This window comes from Muntiacus reevesi, chromosome 20 (genome assembly GCF_963930625.1).
Source record: "Muntiacus reevesi chromosome 20, mMunRee1.1, whole genome shotgun sequence".
Classification (NCBI taxonomy): domain Eukaryota; kingdom Metazoa; phylum Chordata; class Mammalia; order Artiodactyla; family Cervidae; genus Muntiacus; species Muntiacus reevesi.
Window position 1 is genome coordinate 33,923,556 of NC_089268.1, and position 26,369 is coordinate 33,949,924.

A 26,369-nucleotide genomic window follows, 5' to 3' on the forward strand; every position below is an offset into this window, starting at 1 on the left:
GTACTAAGCATTTAGTACTAAATGTACTAAATACATTTTATTAAGTACTTCCAGACTTATTGTTACTAAATACATTCACGCTACAACACTTCTTTGCAGTCTCTCTGCTTTCAACAAGTATGGTGAAAATTTTTGCATCTCTGTATTTATCATTTTTAATGGGAATTTTTAATTTAAAAAACGAGATCATACAAACTGATTTTTTAAAAAACGTTTACCTTGTAAAGGAATTCACATTATTTCAAATAGTATCAACTGATTTTCTTAAGTGTTCTTGATAGACATTGATTTCACCTGCAAAGAACCTTCTTTCAATATTTAACATCTGACTTTGTATTGTTTAATTAAACTGGCTAACTCCCAGAACAGTGAATAACAGTGACAACTTTTCCATGCAGTTCTGGGAGTTGTCTTGTTCTATACAGTTCATAAAGAAAAGCTATGTTAAAAAACCTAAATAATGATGATGATGTGTAATGGCTAATATATACACTGAATGCTTACCACGTGTGAGGTATTATTTTTAAGGGTTTTACATATTTGAATTAATTTAAATCTCACAATTCTACAAGGTAGGTACTATTACTCCTAGTTTACAGGTGAGAAAACCAAGGCACAAAGATAGTATCGTAACTTGTCCACGTCCATCCAGTTAGTAAGAGACATAGTTCAGATCAGAATTTACAAACTCTGGCTCAGAGCAAGCACTTTCTCTAAAAATTAAGATTTAAAAAATTAAGTCTACAAAAATGTTACAAGAATATTACAACCAATTTCCATGTAACCCTGACCTAGAATCACCCTTGGTTAATATGTGCCCCATGGCCTTATTTTTCTTTCTTTAAATATGTGTGTGTGATACACACTATTTATGTTGTTTTATTCAATTTTTTTCTCTGAATCATTTCAGAGAACGTTGCAGAGATCAAGACCCAACAAAGCGTGCAGTTTTAAGCAATACCCTGTGCTGCCTTAAAAATGCTTCTGCATGTATTATGTTACGTAGCACAGGTTCAAGCCATTTTGTGGCTAATAGCCTTCAGGGACTTCTGAATAGATTTCTGGAGAAATCTTCAGTATTCAATTAGGAAGCTCTGAATTGTGATTTGAGTCACCTGTTCTGGTACTAGGACAAGCTCTGCAGATACTAGCAAAGACTCAAGAGTGCTGTGCGGCAAATCTAGCTGGCACTCAAGTCACTGGCTAAACACAAGACAATGACTTATACATTATAAAGCTAAGTAAGTAGTATGGCAGATCAGTCCAGCCCAGTTAACATAATAAGTATGTACTCTCTGTAAGTCATCAAATGGACCACACATACTCACCACAGTAAACACCGGGGATACGCTGGCTAAAGTGGCTTGAGACACATCAGAAGTTCTATTCCGGTAAATTTCACCTGAAGAATGAATTAGAGAATTCCTTGTGAGCATATGATTGGTTTTCACATATAGTTAAGATACAACTCTCATAGTCTATAAAGGTCTTCAAACTATTTCACTATGTTTTGCATTTTTTTCCCAAAGGGAAAATAAGAAACACTTTTAACATTTACAGGGGATTATGTTAGGTTTGGCAAAGCGTGGTTTTTAAAACTAATAATTCAGGTGAGGTATTAGAATAATTAATGGAGTCCGACCACCCCTTTTCCTTGCTAATTATTATATCTTGTAGTCGGACATCAAATGTGTAACAGTGTTCTGAGATTAGAGTAAAATGCCTATTCCTTTTCATACGATGTAGAAAGGTTGTCAATGAAAGTTACATTGAAAGACATAGTTTAGAAAACACATTCCACGAACTACCTGACCTCTCAGCCTTCCAAATATCAGATTAACCTATAAATTATGAAGCCTACAGATTTTAACTCTATAATTTCTTCCCCACTGATCCACTTTAATTGTTTAATTAGTTTTAAAAACGGGAGTATAACTGCTTCACAGTGCTGCGCTGGTTTCTGCTGTGGGTGAATCAGCTACGTGCACATATACACCCCTTCCCTCGTGAGCCTCCCTGCCCCCGATCCACCCCTTTCGGTCATTACAGAGCACCAAGCCGAGCTCCCTGTGCCATACAGCGGCTGCCCACTAACCATGCATTTTACACGCGGTGTGTACATGTCCATGCTGCTCTCTCAATTCGTCCAACCCTCTCCTTACCACCCAGCATTTTCACAAGGCCGTTTTCTACATCCACTGATATACTTTAGACTGAATACTTGTGCAATAATTCACTGCACTGGAATAAAGACCCCAGTGAACTGGAATAAAGGCAAACCTTTACTTGAAAATGTGATTAGACTAAGTTGAAGAAAAGCTCTCAAGCATAACCAAGTAAATTTAATAGCTGAGAAAGGACACTGTTCACAATGCTAAACACAAGAAGCATGGGCAGAATTCCTATCCATAGAATATGAAGCTATATTCTCATTTCTGATCTTATTCTTTCCTATACATTCAAAGATATAATTTGTTACCATCTGAGGTTTGTTGGTTACCCTGTACAAACCACCTTATGAGGGTCAGCTGAATAAAAGTTAAAGTGAAAGTGAAGTTGCTCAGTAGTATCCCATTCTTTGCGACTCTGTGGATTGTAGCCTACTAGGCTCCTCCCTGGAGAAGGAAATGGCAACCCACTCCAGTATTCTTGCTTGGAGAATCCCATGGAGGGAGGGAATAAAAGTTACAGCGCTACAAATCAGCATTTGCTAGTAAGTCACAAGTTAGATAGTGTTACCTAGAGGTGAGAGAGTCAATTTCTAGGGAGACTGATAAGAAGTCCAGGGTCCCCAAGGAGGAGAGAGGGGTCTGGAGTTCTCAAGGAGGAGGAAAGGACAAAGGTCTTTTTTTTCCTCAACATTCCTTAATCTTAGTCACATAAAACATTTTTTTCTTTAAGCCTGGAACTGATGATTACAATACAAAACAACTCAATTTAATGTGTACTAAGGATTATATAACAACAACATATCCTGAGGACAGTTTCTCCTTCCTGAAAACCTTCTGACTAATACTGTTATCTTAAAACGTGTATTACGGGAGTGGGTCTGGTAAGATCTTTCTATTGTTAAATTCTAATCCTGTTATTCCAACCAGTCCATCCTAAAGGAAATCAGTCCTGAATACTCATTGGAACGACTAATACTGAAGCTGAAACTCCAATACTTTGACCACCTTTGAGGTGAAGAATCGACTCATTTGAGAAGACCCTGAAGCTGGGAAAGACTGAAGGCGGGAGAAGGGGATGACAGAGGATGAGACAGTTGGATGGCATCACTGACTCAATGGACATGAGCTTGACTCCGGTAGTTAGTGATGGACAGGAAGACCCGGCGAGCTGCAGTCCATGAGGTCCCAAAGGGTCCGACACGACTGAGCAACTGAACTGAATCCTGTTATTTTAAAATGTAAATTGTGGGAGTGGGTCTGATAAGATCTTCACAACCTTGAGACATTCTTTTGATTTATTGTAATAATTAATTAAAACAGTATACAGCTCCCTTGCTAAGACTAGCAAGTGGGGCACTCTCCACCCCCTTCTGATGTCTACATCAAAAGTTTTCTCTGTCCCTTTTTCACTTTAATAAAACCGCCACACAAGAGTCCTGAGTGGTCAAGTCTGGTCTCTGGTCCCAAAGTTAAATCTTCTAAAGAGATCATGAATCTGACATCGTTCACCCTAAGGTATCAGAGGGAGATTCTAAATCTCAATGCTTGTCCTAAAAGGTTAGATCGGCAATGTAACCCAATTTGGAAAGACTCTCCTAATGAGTGTGAGGAAGCAGGTGGAGATAGTGAGCTACTTTGGAAACATTCTGAGTACAATTGAGAAAACTTGTTTGAGAACATTTTAGAGAAGCCATACATGCCTCGGGTTTTTGAGCAGTATTAGCGCCCATATTGTCACACTTCTGAAAATGTCAAGGTATCATCGTGGTTTATCATTTGGGGGGGGTGGGGACTTAGACTTCTACCTCCATCTCCTTCTATCTGGTTACACAGTACTTGAAGAAAAGTCAGATCTTTCTCAGAAGCAGTTTTTGAAGTCTTCAGCCTCACTATCCCTTTCCTGAGGAACTGGACAAATGTCTAAATGTGTCCGTTCAAAAGAAAGAGATAGAAAGGAAAAATACTTATAAAAAAACATTCCAGGTAAATAAGCCTAATTTTGGTTTCGGCACTATCATGATGGATGGGAGCGAAACTCTTAAAAACCCCTCAAGCGCACTCAGCCCTGTTTGCAGCCGGACCGGTGGGGAGGACAGAGGGCTGGCGGACTCTAGCAGGGCTCACGGGGCGGTCCTCAGTCGAGTTCGGAGCTGGTGGGACACAGTTCCGCCCGCAGACCTGTGCAAGAGAGCAGGACCTCGGCGCCCAAGAGCGGACCCGGAGGCCGAGGACGGAGCAGGCCGCGGGGCGGGCAGCCACAGCCACGTGGGCTCGGGCGGTCGGGTCGGGCCCTGGGGTCACCGCAAGCCCGGCGTCCCGGAACTGCAGGGCGGGGAGAGCGGTACCTGTCACGGGGAGCCGGCGGGGCCAGCACAGTGGCGCGGCCCGCCTCCTTCCGAGCAATTCGGTGGCGCGGCCGTAGGCGACGACGGGGCGAGTGACGGGGGTCAGGCCCAAGGCCAGAGCGCACAGACTGCGCCGGGGCAGCCCCACCACGCGGGGCAGGAGCTGGGCCAGGCTCCGCAGGCATTCCATGGCGCTGGAGCGAGGAGGAGGGAGCTGCGGGACCCCAGCCCTTCATGCCGGACAGTGGCGCGGCGGCCGGCACTTCGCGACCCCGCGCCGGCGCCGGAGCTGCGACCGAAGCATACTGAGCATGCGCCGGCGCGCCGCGCCTGCGTCTAATTTCCCGCGCATGCTCCGAAGGGGCCTCTGCGTGCGCGTCCCGTGGCGCTCGGCCAATCAGAGCTTTGCCTTCTGCACCTGTGTGTACTTGTATAGCGTGTATGGACCGGCTCCGGGGTGGGTGGGGCGCGTGTACCTGCGTGAGTTGAACTGCCTAACCTAGGTTCGACCCTTGGGCCTTTGCAGTGGTCTGGTCGGCGCGTACAGTGTTGATTACTTCTATTAACTAGTAATCTTTAAATGTGAAAAAATACACAGGATATATATAATGTTTTACAGTTTCTGGAGCATTTTCATACAGATGCAATCTACAATTTGGAAGTGAGAAGTTATTACCCATTCCCAACTCATGTTATAATTAAGCTTAATGCAGCAAAAGTCAACTTTCATATGGAATGATATATTAAACTTTTGCTAGTGAAGACGGAGGAACATAAACGCGGATGATTTGTATTCTGTATTGAATCAAATGTAAGCTAATGTCAATTTTAAGGTGCCATTATTTTATATACCACCAAGAAGGTAAAGTCGCTGAAAAACTTTGCTAATTGTATCATTTAAGAGTGACCTCGAAGCCGAGGGCCCGGGAGTGGGATGTGCAAGGGTGTTTGAGGAGCAAGGATGTGCGAGGCTGCTTACAGACCCCAGTGGGCTGCATTCTGGAAGACACCCCATGGCTGACCCTCTCCAGGTCCCGCCTGAGCCCCTGCAAGGGTTTTGCCAGCGCCTGCTCAACAGCGGCACCTGCTGTCCCGGGCTCTCCCTGCGGGGCGGAGCTCCCTCTCGGCCCTGGGAGCCCAGTGGGGGACATGGGTTTGATCCCTGGTCCAAGAAGATTCCACATGCCGTGGCACAACCGAGCCTGGGTACCACAACTCCTGAGCCCTCACACCCTGAAGCCAGTGCTCTGCAACAAGAGAAGCCACTGCACTGAGACGCCCACACACCAAAAGTAGCCCCCGATCGCTGCAACTCGAGAAGGTCCACGTGCAGCCACGAAGAGCCAGCACAGACAAAAATTAAAAATAAATAAATAAATACAAAATTAAAAAAAAAAAAGAGTGACCTCAATTTCAGCCTTGAAAATATGAGAAAAGTGAGGCTTAGAATTGATTAAATACAACATATATGCATATTTTTAAAGTGTGAGTTAATAGACTTGCCCTTCCAAGTAGAAATGCACGGTAGACACAAGTTTCACAGATTTCCATTCAATCACTGTGTATGAACACAGAGCTAAAGAAACATAAGGGAAAATCTTTCCCCCCCCCCCCCCTTCCTGTAGGGTACTGAGACTGAAAGTGATTAGGAGACCAGTAGAGAGAGGCTTGGAGAAGGCAATGGCACCCCCACTCCAGTACTCTTGCCTGGAAAATCACATGGATAGAGGAGCCTGGTAGGCTGCGGTCCATGGGGTCCTGAAGAGTCAGACAGGACTAAGCGACTTCACTTTCACTTTTCACTTTCATGCATTGGAGAAGGAAATGGCAACCCACTCCAGAGTTCTTGCCTGGAGAATCCCAGGGACGGGGGAGCCTGGTGGGCTGCCGGCTATGGGGTCACACAGAGTCGGACACGACTGAAGCAACTTAGCAGCAGCAGCAGCAGTAGACAGAGGCTTCACATAACAGGGGGTGTTCGACTTGAGCATTGAGGGCAACGGAGGACTTCAAGCCCTGCTTCCTTGGCCATGGGGTGGAGTGGGGTTTAGAAACTCTGGAAAAGAGTCCTGGGTATATAGTACATGGCTGGTAGATTTTTCATTTAACCAAGGGTGACAATGATGAAATACATCTTTCAAAAACAGTGCATACCATCAGAGATATTTCTTGGAAATGGTATGTGATAACTCTTAAAACTTAAGTCACCAGCATGATGAGACAGCTCTGTTTAAGGTGATTTTTACAAAGCCTTAGAAAAACTCTGGGATGTGGCCAGACACATGGCCTTATAATTCATGTCAAGGACTTGGAATTTAATCTGAGAAGGGTGGGAGCTATGGGAAGGGGGGTACTTTGAGCAAAGATGTAAATCTGATTTACATTTACATGGATTGTTTTGGCTGTGTGGGATTATAGAAAGGTAAGTGTGGAAGCAGAGAGATGGTGATGGTTTGGGTTAAGGTGGGGGTGATGGAGAAGGGGAGATTGGCTGGATTTGGTGCAATAAACTGAAGGCTGAGTTGACAAGATTTGTAGATGGGATGTAAATAAAGAGGCACAGAAGTCAACTTCAAATTTTTTTGGCTCAAACAAATGGGCCATCATGACGCCATTTACTGAGATAGGGAATTTTGGTGAGGGGCAAATTTAGATGTAAAGCAGACTGGCTTGGCATTTGTTTCTGGACATGTTAAATTTGAGAGCTCTACCAGATAGATATCTGAGCATAGACAGCAACTAAGAGGTTGGAGTTTGGGGGAGATTTTGAAGCTAGATATACACATTTGGGACTGAGAAATATTTAAAGCCACATATCTCCTCTTAGGAGAAAAGTTTTCTCTCAAAGAGAAAAGTTCCTGTGATTCAGTTCTAGGTCTTCTAACATTAAATGGTTAAGAAGAGAAGATGAATCCAGCAGAAGAATATGAGAGGGCATGGCCAGGAAGGAGGAGTAAAATTAGAGAGGGTGGGATCCATGAAATCAAGTGAAGAAAGTGTCTAAAAAATGAAGTGCTCAGTTACATCAAATGCTACTGCTAGGTGAGAAATGAGAATTTCCTGTATAGGATATGATGCTGTGGGTCTAACTGGTCATCTTCATAAGAGCAGTTTTCGTAGGGTGGTAGGCCTTCCAGGTGGCTCAGTGGTAAAGAGCCTGCCTGCCAATACAGGAGACACAGGAGATGTAGGTTCGATTCCTGGGTCGGGAAGATCCCCTGGAGAAGGAAATGGCAACCCACTCAAGTATTCTTGCCTGAAAAATCCCATGGACAGAGGAGCCTGGTGGGCTACAGTTACGACTGAACACACACACACACACACACACACAAAGAAAGTGATAATCATCTTTCTTTTATCCTAAGCTATGAAAGGATCAAAGAAGATTTCTGCATCTATATAACAATTTGGCTTTAAGATCCCTTATCTCTTTACTTACCTATTTTTTTTTTTAAAGATTTATTTCTCTTGGCCGTGCTGGATCTTCTTTGCTGCTAGCTTTTGCCAGTTGCAGAGAATGGGGGCTGCTCTTCATTTCGGTGTGAGGGCTTCTCATTGTGGTGGCTCCTCTTGTTGCGGAGCACAGGCTCCAGGCACATGGGCTTCGGTGATTGGGGCACGTCCGCTCAGTGGTTATAATGTACGAACTTAGCTGCTCCCTGGCATGTGAAATGTTCCCAGACCGGGGATCGAACCCAGGTCTCCTGCATTGGAAGGTGAATTCTTAACCGCTGAGCCTCCAGGGAAGCCCCTTTCCTTATCTCTTGAACTTCAGAGCAGGTCGGTGACCTAATCTCAGGCTCACACTGGGTTCTCACCCAGAACTGTTTCACCTCCGAAATGTTATCCCAGTTATGCACATCATAGCCTCCTGGAGACTCTACACCCACAACGATTATACTCTCCCAGCAGAGCCTTCCTGGCCTTTTCCCCTTCTCTGCCCAACCCAGTTTATGTAACTGATCGCTGAAACCACTGTGGCTTGTACTTGGAGCACGTTGCCCTCGTGGGATGTAATCACAGAAGACACTTTATTTTTGTCTCTTTAATTCTGCTGAGTGGGGCTGGTCTTTCTCCTGCCTCTTGAGAAGTTGAGCAGGTTCCATGACTTCTCCCGTCTCTCAGTCCTTATGTTCATTCTAATCTCCATTCAGCAATTTAAAACATCCACTCCCTATCATGTTTAGTGAAATAGGTCAGACAGAGAAAGACAAATACTATGTATTTCCACTGACATGTGGAATCTAAAAAAATAAATGAGTATCACAAGACAGAATCAGACTCATAGATACAAAGAACAAAGTAGCTGTTACTAATGGGGAGAGGGGAGCAGGAAGGGGCAGGTCAAGGGGAGGGGATTAAGAGGTACAAACACCTCTGTATAAAATAAATCAACTACAGGAAACAGCACTGGGAATATAACAAATATTTTATAATATCTATAAATGGAGTATGATCTGTAAAAATTTTGCATCACTATGCTCTGCACCTGAAACTAATGTATTGTAAATCAACCATATCTCAATAAAAATAAAACATCCACTCTGTATACAAACTATAGTAATTGACAATGTCAGAGGCAGTATACTAATCGCTGCTTCACTCTTCAAAGGAAAGACTTGATTCTACACTCCTTGTCAGGCCTGGGGACAAATAGGAAATTGAGGTGTAGGTAGAGATTCTGGGAAGCTCCCCCTAACCTTTTCCCAATGCCTTTCTTACTCCATGGCTGCTGTTTCTGACTCTGCTGGGCAGTGAAGCAAAGTAAGAATGAACCAAAAGTGTGTATTGAATAATGGCTCCATGCTCTCTCTAGGCAGGGCAGATTTTAAGCTGATTTCCTTGTGGGCACATTCACACAATCTCCAGAGGACCACCTCCTGCTCTCTCCCCCTCCCTCCCCACCCTCCTCCCCACCACCACCCAGACGCATCTGATTGGCATTCCTTTGATGTGGGCAGTGACCCTCCCGATCACTTTCAGTTCCTGCCCCTTCTTGGCTCAAGCAGGTTCCCCTCTTCCAGCCAAGCTGCTCTTGGGGGGTAGGATCGTTTTAAAAACAAACCCAGATTGACCTTCCTGTTGTCAGGTCTGCATGCAGGATTCCATGCACCTTTAGAGGGAATGCAGTTACTTCTCTGCAGGGCTGGTCTCCGTGCCCGGGTGTGAGTCTAGGACCTCTTCAGGTTGTTGAAGTGCTCTAAAGAGGTTCCTCTCGCTAGATTTGGAGTGAGAGGACAACACCCTCCCTACCTGTCTCTCCGGATGGTCATGGTAGAGGTGGGATTTCCCAAGCTCAGCTTTTCCCAAATCTTCCATATGATACCTGTGCCTAAGTCTTCAGTCTCTCCATCCTTCTGTATCCTCCATCTGGGTGAGAGGTGGAAGAACTCTGTGAAGGCTGCTCAGACTGTTCCCTGGAGAATTGCATCTGATGATGCGTCTGGTGACCGGCTCTGCTGCAGATACCCTATCCTGGCATCCGTGGAAGCACCTGTGATCCCCAGCACCTCTGACTCTGTTGTACCTCTTTTATTTACTTATTTATGCATTTATCTCACAGATATTTATTGAGCATAAACTACGTGTTTAATTAAACCATTATCCATGACTCTGGGAGAAGTAAAATAGTGAGTTACGGTGTGCTGGGTACTGAGTGAGGGTAACCTAGAGGAAGAGATAGTTTAGAGGAAAGATTGGGAATTCTGCGTTGGACCAGTTGAGATTGCCAAGTAAATAACCAACTGAATAAAGAGTTATTAATAGATTGTTGGCCTGGAGCTAAGAAGAAGGTCTAGGCTAGATGGATAAATGAGTGGGCTTTGGCACATAAGTAGTAAGTGAGGTTGTGGGACGGCAGGAGATGGCCTGGGGGTGGTGGGTATCATGAAGAGGGGAGAGAAGTGTCCAGATCACAATTTCCAAGGCATATCAACTAACATCAGAGGAACAGAGGAAGAGTCAGCAGAGGAGACTGAGGAGGTGGATTCTGTGCCTGCTCTCAGCATGTGCTGGCCTAAACAGTTGCGGCCCCAAATAAAACAGTGGGGTCACGCTGAAAGCACACTGTTTTTGACTATGGTGGTGGAGCAGTGATGGCGAGGGCCTAGAAATTACTAGAGCTCTAAATTTCACTGTGCTCTACAAGGAAACAACCCATGGGTCCTCGATTCAAAACAAATGCAGATCCTCAGGGTCGATGTGAGAGCAGCGTTCTCTGTGATGGGTTTAGGAGTCAGTCCCATCATCCCTCTGTTGTTTCCCTTGGAGTTTTACTGCCATCACCACCATTCTGAAGGTGAGGTGGCTCTACTTCTCTTTAAAGTCCCGGCTTAAGCCAGAATATTTGAATTTATCATTATATACCAAGCACTGTACTGGGCTTCCCTGGTGGCTTGGGGGTAAAGAATCCGCCTGCCAACACAAGAGAGGCAGGTTTGATCCTTGGGTTGAGAAGATCCCCCCAGAGAAGGAAATGGCAACCCACTCCAGTATTCTTGCCCGGAGAATCCCATGGACAGAGGAGCCTGGTGGGCTACAGTCCATGGGGTCTCAAAGAGTTGGACACGATGGAGCAGCTAAACAACAACCAAGCAGTGTGCTTAAGCACTGCAAGTAGTAAACTAGAGGGAAAAAAATCAGTGCAATATTGTAGTAGGATTTTATTTCTTCACACTTATCTCAGCTGCTAGGTTTCCTTAGGCAGTAGTTTCTAACTTTCTGTTAACCACAAAGAACTCCTTGTATTATTTTGTCCCCAAGGATCTTCAAATTCCTACAATATTATGTCAGATGAGATGAACTTGTATGTATGATAAGCATCTACATACTGTTTTCATTTTAGTCTGGCATTTTCTTATACATGTTCAACTGTTATTACAGCATTTTTAAAATGTTGAAAATAGCTTTCAGACTATTCTTATTTTCAGAGAGCCTAAGGAATCAGGGATCCCAGACTGGGGCTCCTGGTCCTAAATGAATTGGTTTTCCTTGGTTGCCAGAGGGGTAACTAACCATGTTGCAGTCAATCTTTTCTCTTTTCTCCAGCTCTCAATACACCTGTTGCTAGCAGGCATGTTTTTCTAATGAAAATATTTCAGGCCCACCTGGAGTTAATTTAAAAACTTCACTCTCCAAGCATTTCGCTAAGAGAGAAGAATATCTGAATTTCTATCTCACTGTAGCTAGCAACCAACACATCCAAATATATTTTCTATTTTGAAGAACAATGGCTAAACATTGTAAATATATTACAAGACAAAATGCATAATCCAAAAGTATGTAGTCAGATATGAGACTGAGTTCATAAGAATATTCTTATTTCAGTTTTTTTTTTTAAACCTCAGCTCTATTGATATATTGAACCAGATAGTTTGCGGGTGAGGGCTGTCCTGTATATTGTGGGTTGTTTAGTTGCATTCTTGTCGTCTACCCAGTAGGTTCCAGTCTCCAGACATTACCACTCTCTGCTGGGGGGGGGGGGGGGGGGGCGGGGCAAAAATCACTCATCATCGAGAGCTACTTACTGTATTTTATAATAAGGAGAAGAATCCACAAACCCCAAGACTGTTTTTGCCTTTAGAAGATATGTCCTTTTTGATGTTTCTAGACATATTCTTCACATGTGGTAGACATTAAAAAGTGAAAATCTAATGGTATCAGACTCCAGCACTGAATTCCATTTTTTCCTTATTTTTATGACTTAAAGGTGTGTCCTGATTTATTTGTGTCCATTATCCCAAACCCAAATCCCACCTTTTAAAATCACATTCCTGTACCTATAATGGGAAGGGGCTTCTCTGAGGTCTGGGACCACAACACACCTGGGGTCTGCAAGAGGGTGCGTTCCCTTGCTGGAAATTATTCAAGAAATTTGGCCACAAGAGGGAGCACTATCCCAATGCTTGCTTATTTACTAACTATTGTACACGTTTGTGCCACAGAGTTCAGCGATGCAGGGAATTCCTAATACAGAAATCAGAAACACAGCTGGTATACTACTTAGGATTTTTCAGAAAATTAGAACCAAAAGGATAAAAGGAGATTTATTTTGAGGAATTGTCCCACACAATAATGAGGCCTGAGAAGTTTCATGAACTGCTATCTGCAGGTTGGAGATCCTGGAAAGCTGGAGAGACAGTTTAGTCTGAGTCTGAGGCCTGAGAACAGGAGAGCTGATGCTATAAATGCCCATCTAAGGGCAGGAGAAGATGAAAGTAAATGTTCCGCTCAAATAGTAAGGTGGTGGGGTGGGGGGTGGGGGGCTTTTTATTTTCTAATCAGGCCCTCAGGGGATTGAATGACACCCACCCACATTGGGGAGAACAGTTTAGCGAGTTCATTGATTCAAATGCTAGTTTCATTTGGAAGCACCTTCGAAGATGCCCAGAAATAATGTTTAACTTGCGCGGCCCGTTTCAAGTTGACAAATAAAATCAACCACCATAACGAGTTTACACATCAAGAATCTAAGCACATCTCTAGTTTTAAAAACTTAAGCTCAGACCCTCTTGCCACTTCATTTGTTTTTTCAATTACATTTTTTGAAACCAGTAGTGTAAGATAGCACGATAATGCCTGTGCTTCAAGACCGAAGAAACAGCCAAGTCAGCAATCAGAGATATCAGAGGTTGACAGGATGGGGGAGCTTACACAACTGAAGCGAGGTCCTAAGGCTACACCCCACTGTGTGTTGTGGAAGGGGGGCAGGATCCCGTGGCAGTCTTTGCTCTTGGGGGGAAGGGGAGATTACCAGTTATAGGGGTTATTAGTTATTACCAGTTGGGCTTATTAGTTAACCAGGGAAATCAGCAGAGCAGCATGCCCCTCACTGCCCTTTTGATAAGCTGTCAATAGCTGGGGCCTGGGCTAAGTTCCTAGGAAGGTCAGTCATGTGAATAGGGTGTAGGTGGGACTTCCCTCCTGCCCCAGCGTTAGAGAATCTGCTTGCAATGCAGGAGACCTGGCTTTGATCCCTGGGTCCAGAAGATCCCCTGGAGGAGGGCATGGCAACCCACTCCAGTGCTCTTGCCTAGAGAATCCCATGGACAGAGGAGCCTGGCAGGCTGCAGTCAGTCCTTAGGGTCGCACAGAGTTGGACACGACTGAAGCTACTTCGCAGCAGCAGAAGCAGGCCCTGGTGGGGCCAGAGAGCAAGAGAACAGCCATCTTGAGTGGCCTGTCCATACCCCCCTGTAGATCAAAGATTGTGGCACCACAGAGATGTTTTAAAGGCTGTCTCAGAATAAAAGTGCTAGAACTACCATCTTTGGAGAAAACACATGGTGAATGTCTGATAACTGGTGCATTCTCCACCCTGATGTACTAATAACTATGGCTGTATTGAAAAGGTATTTAATATAAAGGAACGGTTTAAAATTTTGTATAAACATTTAGCATCTGTCAAAATGTTTACAATTTTGGCTTGTGAAGATAACAGACCTTCTTCTGTATTCTTTCATAAATAAATGTACATGTACTTCACATTGTCATGTGCTTGAATTGGCTCCAGGCAATAGCCAAAATGACATGGCAAGTTTGCTGAAAATTTACTCTCAAGAAATTGAGAGTAGGGGAGATAAGAGTTAAGTAGAGTAAAACGTTGCATGACATGGTGTATAATTTGTTCAGTTCAGTTCAGTTCAGTCGCTCAGTCGTGTCCGACTCTTTGTGACCCCATGAACCGCAGCACGCCAGGCCTCCCTGTCCATCACCAACTCCTGGAGTCCACCCAAACCCATGTCTATCGAGTCAGTGATGCCATCCAACCACCTCATCCTCTGTCGTCCCCTTTTCCTCCTGCCCTCAATCTTTCCCAGCATCAGGGTCTTTTCCAATGAGTCAGCTCTTCGCATCAGGTGGCCAAAGTATTGGAGTTTCAGCTTCAACATCAGTCCTTCCAATGAACACCCAGGACTGATCTCCTTTAGGATGGACTGGTTGGATCTCCTTGCAGTCCAAGGGACTCTCAAGAGTCTTCTCCAATACCACAGTTCAAAAGCATCGGTTCTTTGGTGCTCAGCTTTCTATGTAGTCCAACTCTCACTTCCATACATGACCACTAGAAAAACCATAGTCTTGACTAGACGGACCTTTGTTGGCAAAGTAATGTCTCTGCTTTATCTTTTTTTTCTTTTTCAATTAGCAATAATCGCGCCTCGGATAAACCTCATTGGCTATGATACTGCCACTGTGCAAAGCTGTCTCTGCTTTTTAATATGCTGTCTAAGTTGGTCATAACTTTCCTTCCAAGGAGTAAGCGTCTTTTAATTTCATGGTTGCAGTCAACATCTGCAGTGATTTTGGAGCCCAGAAAAATAAAGTCAGCCACTGTTTCCACTGTTTCTGCATCTATTTGCCATGAAGTGATGGGACCAGATGCCATGATCTTAATTTTCTGAATGTTGAGCTTTAAGCCAACTTTTTCACTCTCCTCTTTCACTTTCATCAAGAGGCTATTTAGTTCTTCTTCACTTTCTGCCATAAGGGTGGTGTCATCTGCATACCTGAGGTTATTGCTGTTTCTCCCAGCAATCTTGATTCCAGCTTGTGCTTCCTCCAGCCCAGCATTTCTCATGATGTACTCTGCATATAAGTTAAACCAGCAGGGTGACAATATACAGCCTTTATGTACTCCTTTTCCTATTTGGAACCAGTCTGCTGTTCCATGTTAAACTTTACTTTACTTTTTATTCTTTTAAAGAACTGAGCTTGCACTTCTTACATCCTCTGCCAGTACTAAGAAGGGAAGCCACATTCAGATATGAATCATCTAGGAAGATGTTAGAACTTAGGCACACTTTTTCAAGAAGGCTGGGCATGTTCTAGACCTTTCCCAGTTTACCAGACCTGGAAGTGAAGTTCTGAAACTGACAGACATGCATCCAGACATTTTTAATATAACCCTAATGCCTAGGGAAAGGTTTCCCAGGATCCAGCTTATAATACAGATGGCATAATTGAAGTTTACCAGAAAGTGTAGAGAAAGGCTTTCAGGTTTAGCTGATGGTGAACTGGCTAAAAACCCCATTTCTGTTTCATCCTCATTTCACAGATGCAAAGATGGTGGGGGGAAAAATGTACATTATAAATACATGTCATATGATGGTTTTCGTTTCTTTTTTCCTCCCCCTTCTGGCCTGAGTAAAATTTCTGAACTTGTTTTGCCATTTGTCTCTTTCAGACTAAATGTGAGTTAATCGTGGGAAAAAATTAGTTAGGCAGGGTTCAGGGCGTGCTGAGAAGAGTATGGCAATCCACTTCGTACTCTTGCCTGGAGACAGAGGCGGCTACAGTCCATGGGGTCGCAAAGAGCTGGACACGTCTGAGTGACCAAGCACAGCACAGGGCGTGCTGGGATCTTTCGTTATGTTTTTAGACACCGAGCTGTCTGCAAGGCTCGAAAGATCCGAGTTCTCCAACCAGAGATTGAAACTGGGCCCTCAGCACAGCTCTACCCGCTGGACCACCAGGAAACTCCCTGGGGTCTTCTTAGGAAAAGCTTTTAATTTAAATAGTATTTAAATCTTGTCTTCCATTCACACGGATGTTTTCAGGGCTTTTCAAATCTGCACTCAGTACGGTTTTGTTTCGCTATTTGAACATGTCATTGGGAAGTGATCAAACAGGACATAAAACGGAGAGTTGAAAAAATGTTATATTGTGCAATCTCTGAAACTTCAGTAGTTTATAATTAAGTTAGAAATCGATATATGTGAATAAAAAACATTAGGGCATCTAGCCTTAATGATGCTATCTTCTATGGTGTGGCGTGTGTGCTGTGTCCGACTCTTCTGGGACCCCATGGACTGTAGCCCGCCAGGTTCCTCCGTCCATGGGATTCTCCAGGCAAGAATACAGAAGTGGGTTGCCATTTCCTTCTTCAGATCCTCCTGACCCACGTTTCCTAGATTGGCAGGTGGATTCTTTCTTTACCACTGAGCCACCTGGCTTTTATGCTAGTCATGGTCTTAGTGAGTGATAAAAAATTTTTAAGTTAGAATTCCCAAACTTTAAATAACATCAGAACATCGTAGTTCCCTAATGCAGCTGTTTCCACTAATTCAGAAACCGAACTGCAGTTAACCAGTAACTGCTGTATTAGTGACATAATTTCCTGCAAAACTGTTCCTTTGTAATGGTTAACTTCGCTCTTGCTTGTTCACAGCAGGGGGTAGTTTTCCTTCATCAAAATCTCCTATTTATTATAAATACCACATTTGACCCTGAAACAAAACAAAACCCTCCCCAGGTACTAAGAGATAGTACTGTTTTACCTCAGTAATTATCAGCAACCTAAGGAAAATCCTTTAAAATACTGAAAAAGTTGTTAGTTCAAACTAGGCATCTAAGATTTTCCCAGCAGTAACCTTTTAATGACAAGGGAGGCAGGCACTTTGTCACTGAAGCTTACTTGTTGGTGTTAAAGGACAGTGATTCTCATTTTGCTATGAAAAAAAAGGAAAGAAAAGAGAACTGTTCTGAGTTTGTGTAGAATTACAATCTGTGGAGAAATGTAGTCCGTTAGTAGTGTGAAAATATGAAAGAAACCCCTGGAATGTTGGGGACAGAACTAACCGACTTTCATTGTTCTTCCATTGCTCCAAATCTGAGTTATAAAAGGATTAGCATGGTTGACCAACAACAACAAGAAATCAAACATAGGTGAGCATTATTCTACTTTTCACTTTAACGAAATCTAATAATAACTTGGAGAGGCAGTAAGCTAGTCAGAGGCCAGAGTACTTTGAATTCTTTGGGGTGTGGGGGTCTGGGGGAAGATATTAACTGATTACTAAGTTTGGCTTTATTTATTTTTAATTTATTTCTTTATATTCAAATATAAATATGCTTATTTTAAATTTCTTTATATTTGAATTTCTTTATTTTGGGGTTCCCACGTGGTGTTAGTGCTAAAGAACCCGCCTGCCAATATAAGAGACCTAAGAGGCACAGGTGGGGAAGACCCCCTGGAGGAGGGCATGACAACCCACTCTAGGATTCTCGCCTGGAGAATCCCACAGAGAGAGGAGCCTGATGGACTACAGTCCATGGAGTCACAGAGAGCTGGACACGACTGAAGCAACTTAGCACACACACAATTTTGTTTTTAAAATATCACTCCTGACTTATGTAAGTAAGATAGTTATACCCAGTTACTTAATGATTATGCATATAGATAACTGAGGACTGGGAGATAGAAAAACAAACTTAGTTCAGCATAGTGAAACCATTCTTAAACTATTTGCTGGTTTGTAGCATCAAGTTGAAGAAAATGAGTTAACAATTTTTATTAACTCCGCATCAAAGGGAGTCTTGCTCCTGTTGAGAGTGACACAAATCATTTAAGGTGAAGGGAATGGAGAATTGCCTGAAGTGTTGAAAGGATTTTGAGCTTAAGCTACCTAGGTTTGTGAAAGCTTTATTTTTCTCCCATAGTTGGACAGTTAAATCACCATAGAAGAGGAAGTGCTTTGTTTAAACAGTTTTTCTAGTCTAAGAATCAAAGTATCACAACAGACTCCTTGCAGGAGAGAGTAGATTGTGTTGTAAGTGGAATTACTTGAAAGTATCAACATTACATCTGCTCCCAGCTGTCCTGCAGGCAAGCAAAGTCAGGCTAGCAGCTTCTTACACCTCCCACTGAGGCAGCAATCCTTTCAAAAGCGAAGCTCTTTGCTCTCGTCCTCAGTTGTCACAACTGATCAAGTCTCAAGGGGGTTCTGGTTTTCTGTAAAATAGCGTGGTACTTCGTTCTTCAGTTTCCAGAAGCTCTAGTGTATAAGAACAAAACAAATCGATGATGCAAATGATGCATATTGCCAACAGATACACGGAAACAAACCAGAGTGTGAGTAAATTTGGTAATGACTTGACCGAATGAATTGGAAATCACTATAGTTCCAATTGGGCCGAATCCCTCACTGGTGCCTCATGCTGCTGAACTAGTATTTAAAGGCTTGTTGACACATTTGATGGTTAGTGTTTTCCATTCATCATCAGCTTTAAACTCAGTTTGAGTTTAAACTAAGATCTACCTGTGTGTGCTAAATCACTTCAGTCGTGTCCGACTCTGCGACCCTATGGACTATAGCCTGTCAGGCTTCTCTGTCCTTGGGATTCTCTAGGCAAGAATACTGGAGTGGGTTGCTGTGTCTTCCTCCAAGGGAATCTTTCCAACCCAGGGATCGAACCCATGTCTGCAGCAACGGCAAGTAGGTTCTTTACCACTAGCGCCACCTGGAAAGCCCAATAGAAGTGAACTAGTCATTCTTTAGAACAGTGTGTAAAATAGAGTGATGATTTGGTAGAATTAGCACTACTTGAATTACAAATGATGTACATTATGAGCGTAATTGTATACTTCCTTAGAAGGTCATATGTTGAAGTCCTAAGCCCCATTCCCTCAGAATGTGGCTCTATTTGGAGATCTTTAAGGAGATAATTGGGGCTTCCCTGGTGGCTCAGAATCTGTCTGCCAATGCAGGAGACCTGGGTTCAAGATCCCTGGATTGGGACGATCCCCTGGAGAAGGAAATGGTAACCCACTCAAATATTCTTGCCTGGGAAATTGCATGGACTGGAGATTGGCAGGCTACAGTCCATGGGGGTGAATGAGGGTCGCTCATGACTTAGTGACTAAAGAGCAGAGTAACAAAAGAGGTAATTATCATCAGGGTGAGTCCTGACCCAATGTGTCTGGAATACTTTGAAGAAGAGGAAATTAGCGCACAGAAGGTGGAGAAAGGACAGAATATTGACTACATAAATGAGAAACAGAGCTTTGCCCGGAGTAGGTTCTGAGCTAGTATTTGATAAAGAATGAATGAATGCATTAGGCAGCTAAGGTCCAGGTCAGGAGATTAGAGAGTCAGAATGGGCAGTGCTATTTAAAGTAACTGGTAAGAAGCCAGGTAAGGGTGGAATTTCAGGCAATATCCCACTGAGAGTGGCTCCAACTTGATTCCACAGGGGAGCTGTGAAGTGTTCTTTATGCTTTAGGGTTAACCCGACCTAAAGCAAGGGAGGTGGGGTTTCATATTCTTGCACTGATCAGTCACAGGTTAAGGGTATGTGTGGGGTGGTGGTAGGTGACAGATGGAGGTGGGGGTAAACTCTCAGGCACTCCAGCTCTCAACAGTCCAAATGCTGCTGCTCCAGGAGCCCAAGGCTGCCTGTGAAGGAGTCACAGGTGTGGCACATAGAAGTCAGGGGTAGGACCCACGGGGTCACAGGGATCCGAAAGGATCTGGGCTGGGTGCTGATACTATCCATCTTGGGGTAGTGATGCAAGTGGCCTCGAGACTAAACCCTAAGCAGGACTGTTTCTCTCTGGTCTGTTATATTCTACTGCATATATGATAAGTCGCTTCATTTGTGTCTGACTCTTTGTGACCTTATGGACTGCAGCCCACCAGCCCATGAGATTCTCCGGACAAGAATACTGGAGTGGGTTGCCATATACTACTCCAGGGGATCTTCCTGCCCCAGGGATCGAACCTGCATCTCTGACGTCTCCTGCATTGGCAGGCAGGTTCTTTACCACTAGCACCACTGACTTGACTGTTATATTACATTGAGTCTGGCCAAACTTTGTATGTGTAGTACCTAAAATTGTCCACACTCATTTGCACATGAGAAGAAGAAAGATTTATCTTAAAAAAAATGAGATGTTTATTTGGTGCATACTATGTGTCTTCCCTGTAGCTCAAACAGTAAAGAAACTGCCTGTGATGCAGGAGACCAGGGTTTGATCCCCGGGTTGGGAAGTTCCTCTGGAGAATGGAATGGCAATCCACTCCAGTATTCTTGCCTGGAGAATCCCATAGACAGAGAAGCCTGGAGGGCCACAGTCCGTGGGGTCTCAAAGAGTCGGACACAATGTATCAGACACTTCTGTAAACACTATGGATTAATCATGATCTCTTTTAATACTGTGTGAGTAGTGTTTGGTTGTTCATTTTATAGATGAGGAAACTAAGACTTAAAAAATTAAAGTAACAGAGCCCTGATGACATAGCTACTAAGTGATGGAGCCAAGATTCAAAATCAGGTTTTAAGTATCATGTATAAATAAAACCATACAACCAATCTACTTTGAAATATATTGGCATTTTCAGTGAAGCAAGATAAAATCCATCTTGAGACCATCCCTGTGAAATAGATACAAGTCTTTCCTAAATCTGACATGTTTATTGACTCCAGTGAATTTGACTGGTTGGAAACCTCTTGTGATTTTTTTCTTCCTTGCTGTGAAATAATTGTCCAGAGACAGGGAAATCCTCCAGGTGGCTAGTTAAACGCCTCCAGAAGGCATACAGGGCATTGATGAATCCCTCTGAGGATTTCTGTAGTTTACAAATGGCCTTATTGGCCAAAGAATCTCATTAATCATACCCCTTAGAATGAGATCTCCAGAAGTGGCATGTGTGAAGCAATCATAAAGCAGATGTGATTTGCATCTCAGAATCGCCACATGAAACTCTCTAATAGAGAGTTGTTTATCTTCAATCCCTGGGTTGGGAAAATCCCCTGGAGAAGAGAAAGGCTACCCATTCCAGTATTCTGGCCTGGAGAATTCCACAGAATGTATAGTCCATGGGGTCGCAAAGCTTCAGACATGACTGAGCGACTTTCACTTATCTTTAAAAAAAAAAATCCCACACTGAAATTTAAAAGTTACTCTCTTGCCTTTTTCAGCATTAGGTTCTATTAATTTTTTTGCATGTACCTCTCTCCTTCACTTTCAGGGTCTCAAACCCCTATATTTTCTCAGGTCGTATCAGGGCAGGGGGTGAAACTGGTCAAGATGATAAAGGCACAGTTTGGCAGGCTCTTACTTCCTATGAAACATACATGTGCAGCCCCATAACTGTCCCCCTGAAACTTCCCCCAGATACTTTTAGGAGTTCCTAGGGAGTGAGTTCTAAGCCTGTCCAATCTCTGCATGGCCCTTATTCCCTGCTGGAGCTCCTTCCTTTTGGTATTCTTTCCTACTGAGGCCTCTACTGCTTGGGAAGCCAGGTACCGCCACCTGGGTACCATCACCTCTACGGGGTGATGCTCTCTCTTGCCAGGTCCCAGTGCCATGGATGCTAGCTTACAGCCCACAGGGTCCAGGGAGGGACTGCCAAGGTGACTCTGCTCCCCGCCCGAGCATGCCTTCTCCATCTCCCTTCCACGTTACATTTTGCAGACGGCATAAAAGAAGAGCTGTTTGTGCTCAATGCTTTATAGAATTTGCAGTGAAATACTGGTGTCAAGTTTTGCTGATAGCCACATCCAATTCCCTGTAACGAGCACATGGGGACTGGAATCTGGCAGATGAGACGCTAAACTTCAGATTGCCCCTCTCCCATGATCTAGCCTTTGTTACGGGGTTGACTTCTCTTACAGTCTTTTATTTTAGGATGAATTTATTTTCAAGTGACGCCTTAGTTTTTCCTAAGGATACATTCCTGGTGGGTCCAACCAGACGCACTCAGACACATGTGAATCCCTGTAGGGGACACAGTGGAGACCTGAGCTAGGACACCTTCCTTTCTCTGCCGCCTCCTCCCCTCTCACTCCCTTCCTTTCTCTTTCCTACTGCCTTTTCTCTCTTCACACACACACACACACACACACACACACACACACAATATTCATCTGCTCAACTCTATGCCAGGCACTGTTCTAAGTACTTCATATAGAGCAGTCAGAGATGTGACAATGGTCCACTCTCCTGAACATTCTGCAGAGGGGCAAGAGCTACAAACGGGAAACAGAAGGTGTGCTGTGACCTACAGTGACCAAGGGAGACTTCACATAAGGCTGTCAGGGAAGTCCTTTTTATTGAGGGGAACATGGCTCAGTGGTAAAGTATCCACCTGCCAGTGCAGGAGACACGGGTTCGATCCCTGATCTGGGAAGATGCCATGGAGCAACTAAGCCCGTTCAGTTCAGTTCAGTCGCTCAGTCATGGCCAACTCTTTGCGACCCCATGGACTGTAGCACGCCAAGCTTCCCTGTCCATCACCAACTCCTGGAGCTTACTCAGACTCATGTCCATCAAGTCGGTGACGCCATCCAACCACCTCATCCTCTGCCATCCCCTTCTCCTCCCTCCCTGTGGCACAGCTAAGCCCGTGCAACACAGCTATTGAGCCTGTGCTAAGAGCCTGGGAGCCGAAACTACTGGCCCCACGTGCGGCAACTACTGGACTGCGCACCCTAGAGCCTGTGATCTGCAGCCAGGGAAGCCACCGCAGTGAGAAGCCTGCACACTGCAACGAAGGGCAGCCCCCACTTGCCTAAACTAGAGAAAAACCCGTGCAGCAATGAAGGCCCAGCACGGCCATAAATTAAAAAATTAAAAAGAAGAAAGAACCAAGCAACATCCTTTCCTCTATTAAAAAAGGAAGACACAACCATACTTAAAAACTGGGTACCTAAGCAGTCTGAGCAGAGAAAACGGCAGTGCTTATATCTTTACTTATTGCATGTTATCCTCTGTCTTAGAGAGCACCTCTTGTCCCTAGAGATGCGCAAAGTAGGACTGTACCCTGAGCCCACTCCCGGGTGACCTGTTCCCCTCACGCAGGTAGCATGCTGGGGTTCTTCTTGTCACGCTATGAGGAACCCTGACTCACAGGGCCCTCAGCTGGAGGGAGCCTCCGGAGGTCCCTCCTGGGGTGCAGCCACACTCCCAGCTCTCCTGCACGCTCTAATGGGGCCTCTGGGCATATGGTTTGCAGGGTTTCTAACCTCAGCCCACAGGGAGGGAAGCTTCAGGGACGTCCCAGCCCAGGCGCAGGATCACGGTGTGAAGGCAGTGGAAGCCCACATCCTCCTTATTCTTAGGGAATCCCAGATGCCACAAAGTTCAGCGCGAGACGTGGAACAGCAGGGATTTCTCAAATCACTGTGGGCTGTTCCCAACAAAACAGGAGCACAGAACCTGGATTCCTGGAGATGGCTCAGGAACTCAGGAGGCTCTGACACTCCTCAGAGCGGACACTGGCCACCACAGGCTGGGCAGCCTCTGATTTCTCCTGGCGTCTGGGCCCTCTGTGCTGGACTCTGCTATCCAGCATCACTGACCTCCACCCCCTGCTCAGTTGCTCAGTCGTGTCTGACTCCTTGTGGCCCCATGGACTGTAGCCCACCAGGCTCCTCTGTCCATGGGATTCTCCAGGCAAGAGTACTGGAGTGGGTTGCCATTTCCTTCTCCAGACTTTCACCCCAGCCTCCCCCAATAGACACAGGCCTCCCCATCCACCACCTCCTGGGCCAGGCCTGGGTCAGAGACAACTATCTGCCCTTTGGATTCTTCCCTGGCTTACTTCTCCATACTGTCCTTGCTTCTCTTCTTTTCCTCATGAAGATTCCTTTAACTTCCTTTCCAGCTCTTCACTGTATCACATCCAGTCAATTCTTCATGGCCCACCTCAAGACTCATCTCCCCTGGGAGGCCCCACCCAATTGCTATTGCCCCCATTCATCTCTTCTTTGCTGAATGCCCACAAACACTCCTTCCCAGGTGGCGGTAGTGGCAAAGAGCCCATCTGCCAGTGCAGGAGACATAGGAGACACGGGTTCGATCCCCAGGTCAGGAAGATCCTCTAGAGGAGGGCATACCAACCCACTCCAGTATTCTTGCCTGGAGAAACCCATGGACAGAGGAGCCTGGCAGGCTATAGTCCATGAGGATGCAGAGTCAGATAGGGCTGAAGTGACTTAGCATGCATGCCCAAACACTCCAAATCTTCCTCTTCTGCCCCCCTCCCAGTTCCTCTTTCTTCTCTTACGTCCCTCCCCCATCTCTCCCCCTTTCTTCCATCTCTTCCTTCCTTCTAAATAAGAATTAGCCTATTTACTCATGTGATTGTTCCAACTTTGAACAAATGGGGTAGATGGGGGTCCATTCATGGAGATAAGGATCTTAGCAAAAGAGATTTTGAGAAAAATATGAGCTCCTGTGAGCATTCTGAGTTCAGACTGCCTTTTTGATGGTCTAAGGATGCTGTCTAGGAGAAAGGATGGGCTGAGAACCACCTTCTACTGACTTGCAAGACTCAACTGTTAAATTTCCAGGAATTTTAAACACGGTCATTATTAAAAATTAAATTACATAAACGTACAATTAAATAAATTAAAAAAACAAAGATAACAACGACTCAAAACTCATCATCACCTCCATTTTACTATTATCTCTGAGGTTAGATGTCTATTGGGCTTCCCAGGTGGCTCAGATGGTAAAGTGTCTGCCTGCAATGCAGGAGACCCGGGTTTGTCCCCTGGGTCAGGAAGATCCCCTGGAGAAGGAAATGGAAACCCACTCCAGTATTCTTGCCTGGAAAATTCCATGGACACAGGAGCCTGGTGGGCTACAGTCCATGGGGTCACAGAGTCGGACACGACTGAGAGATTTCACTTTCTCTTTTCTTTCCTTTCGTTAGATGTCTATTGCATCTGTATGGAGGAAATGCCATACCTGTGACTACACAACTCATACCTCTAGGGATGTTAGATGGGAGCTGGAAATTGGCCTGGTTTGTGCTACTGAAATTAGAAAAGTTGGCAAATGTTGTGAATCAAGGCCTTTCCCACTCTGCAAACCAGTAGTTAAACATTTATCACCATATCACTGTCTAAGAGGCAACTAGATAAATGAGTCGGGGGTCAGGAAACAAACCGGGGCTAGAGGTACCATTGGGGGAGGCATTAGAATCCAGATGTGGGGCTGCCTCCTGGGCTGGCCACAAGGGTTCACGCCTGGAAGATCCTCATGCTTAGTTTATTGTTCTGCTGCTGCCATCTTGAAGTTTTGAACTTTTGAGCAAGAGGTCATGTGTTTTTATTTTGCTATGGGCTGGTATGGGTATGGGAGTAGGGAGGTTTAGGTGGTCTGGGGGGGCGATGCTAGATTTACTGCCATTCTTCCCTCCCCAAACTGATTTTCTGTCCTATTTACCGTTTGGCAGCCCATCTTCACTGATATTTTCCTCTCAACCTGTGTATTCTTAATAATCCTTTTTTTTTGTTTTGCTTTTTTAAATTATTTATTTGGCTGCCCTAAGTCTCTGCTGCTGCCCTCGGCTTTCTTTAGCTGTGGCTGTCCACCTCTAGAGTATGGGCTTGGTAGCTGTGCTGCCCAGGCCCAGCCGGCCAGTGGCCCGGGGAACCTTCCCGGAGCAGGGATCGAACCCTGTGCCCCCTGCATTGGCAGGCAGATTCTTAACCACTGGCCCACCAGGAAGTCGAACCTGTATTCTTCTCAATCAGCTCACAAAATTTCCTTCCTCTATTTTCCCTCTGTATTCTTCTCTTCTCTTTGGTCTTTTGAAAACTGTGAACTTTCAAGGCATTGATGTATTAAGAAACGTTACTTAAAAATGCTTCTGCCCCAGATTGCAATGTCTCATATATTCATCTCTCAGATGGTATGTCATGGTGGTTAAAGTGGTCCCGGGATCACAGAAAACTGGGTTTGAATTTTCCCATGTGACTTCAGGCTTCTCTACTTTTATTTCCTCATCGGAGGGAAGAATGTTTACATCTGAAGGCTCTGAACATTAGATGATCTATCTAAAGCGCCTCACACAATGCACATGATAAGTGTTCAATTAATGGTAGTTATTATGACCATAATTTTTATTCATAGATGATGAATTAGGTATGGCCTGTAATGATATTTGCACGTGACACATAGTACTGATGTCTTAGGAGGAATAGGGGAACATTGGCAGAGACGAGCAGGAAGATTTCACCTTTTTAAAGAACATTTTCTTGTTCCACAACATATATGTCCCAGAGTAGCGTGGACAAAGCACCCCTTTACCAAAGTTCTCACCCCAGCCCCCAGCCTCCCGGT

The 26,369-nt window shown here is 44.6% G+C and overlaps 1 protein-coding gene, 1 long non-coding RNA gene and 1 pseudogene across 4 annotated transcripts in view; 1 reads left to right on the plus strand and 2 right to left on the minus strand.

Moving 5' to 3' along the window:
- Nucleotides 1–4,820, minus strand: part of MRS2 (magnesium transporter MRS2) — a 36,410-nt gene extending 31,590 nt beyond the window's left edge. For all 3 annotated transcript variants that reach the window (XM_065912420.1, XM_065912419.1, XM_065912421.1), the window contains exons 1-2: nt 4,517–4,820; nt 1,329–1,402 (exon numbers count right to left, since the gene is read on the minus strand). In XM_065912420.1, coding sequence (XP_065768492.1) covers nt 1,329–1,402; nt 4,517–4,706 — 264 coding nt within the window. In that variant the 5' untranslated portion in view covers nt 4,707–4,820. The remainder of the gene's footprint in view (nt 1–1,328; nt 1,403–4,516) is intronic.
- A 9,817-nt stretch (nt 4,821–14,637) lies between these two features.
- On the minus strand, nt 14,638–14,717 carry LOC136151957 (U4 spliceosomal RNA; annotated as a pseudogene).
- Nucleotides 14,718–16,734: 2,017 nt separating this feature from the next.
- Nucleotides 16,735–26,369, plus strand: part of LOC136151348 (uncharacterized) — a 1,173,899-nt gene continuing 1,164,264 nt past the window's right edge. Inside the window, exons 1-2 of the long non-coding RNA XR_010660016.1 lie at nt 16,735–17,179; nt 19,925–19,963. This is a non-coding gene — a long non-coding RNA (uncharacterized lncRNA). The remainder of the gene's footprint in view (nt 17,180–19,924; nt 19,964–26,369) is intronic.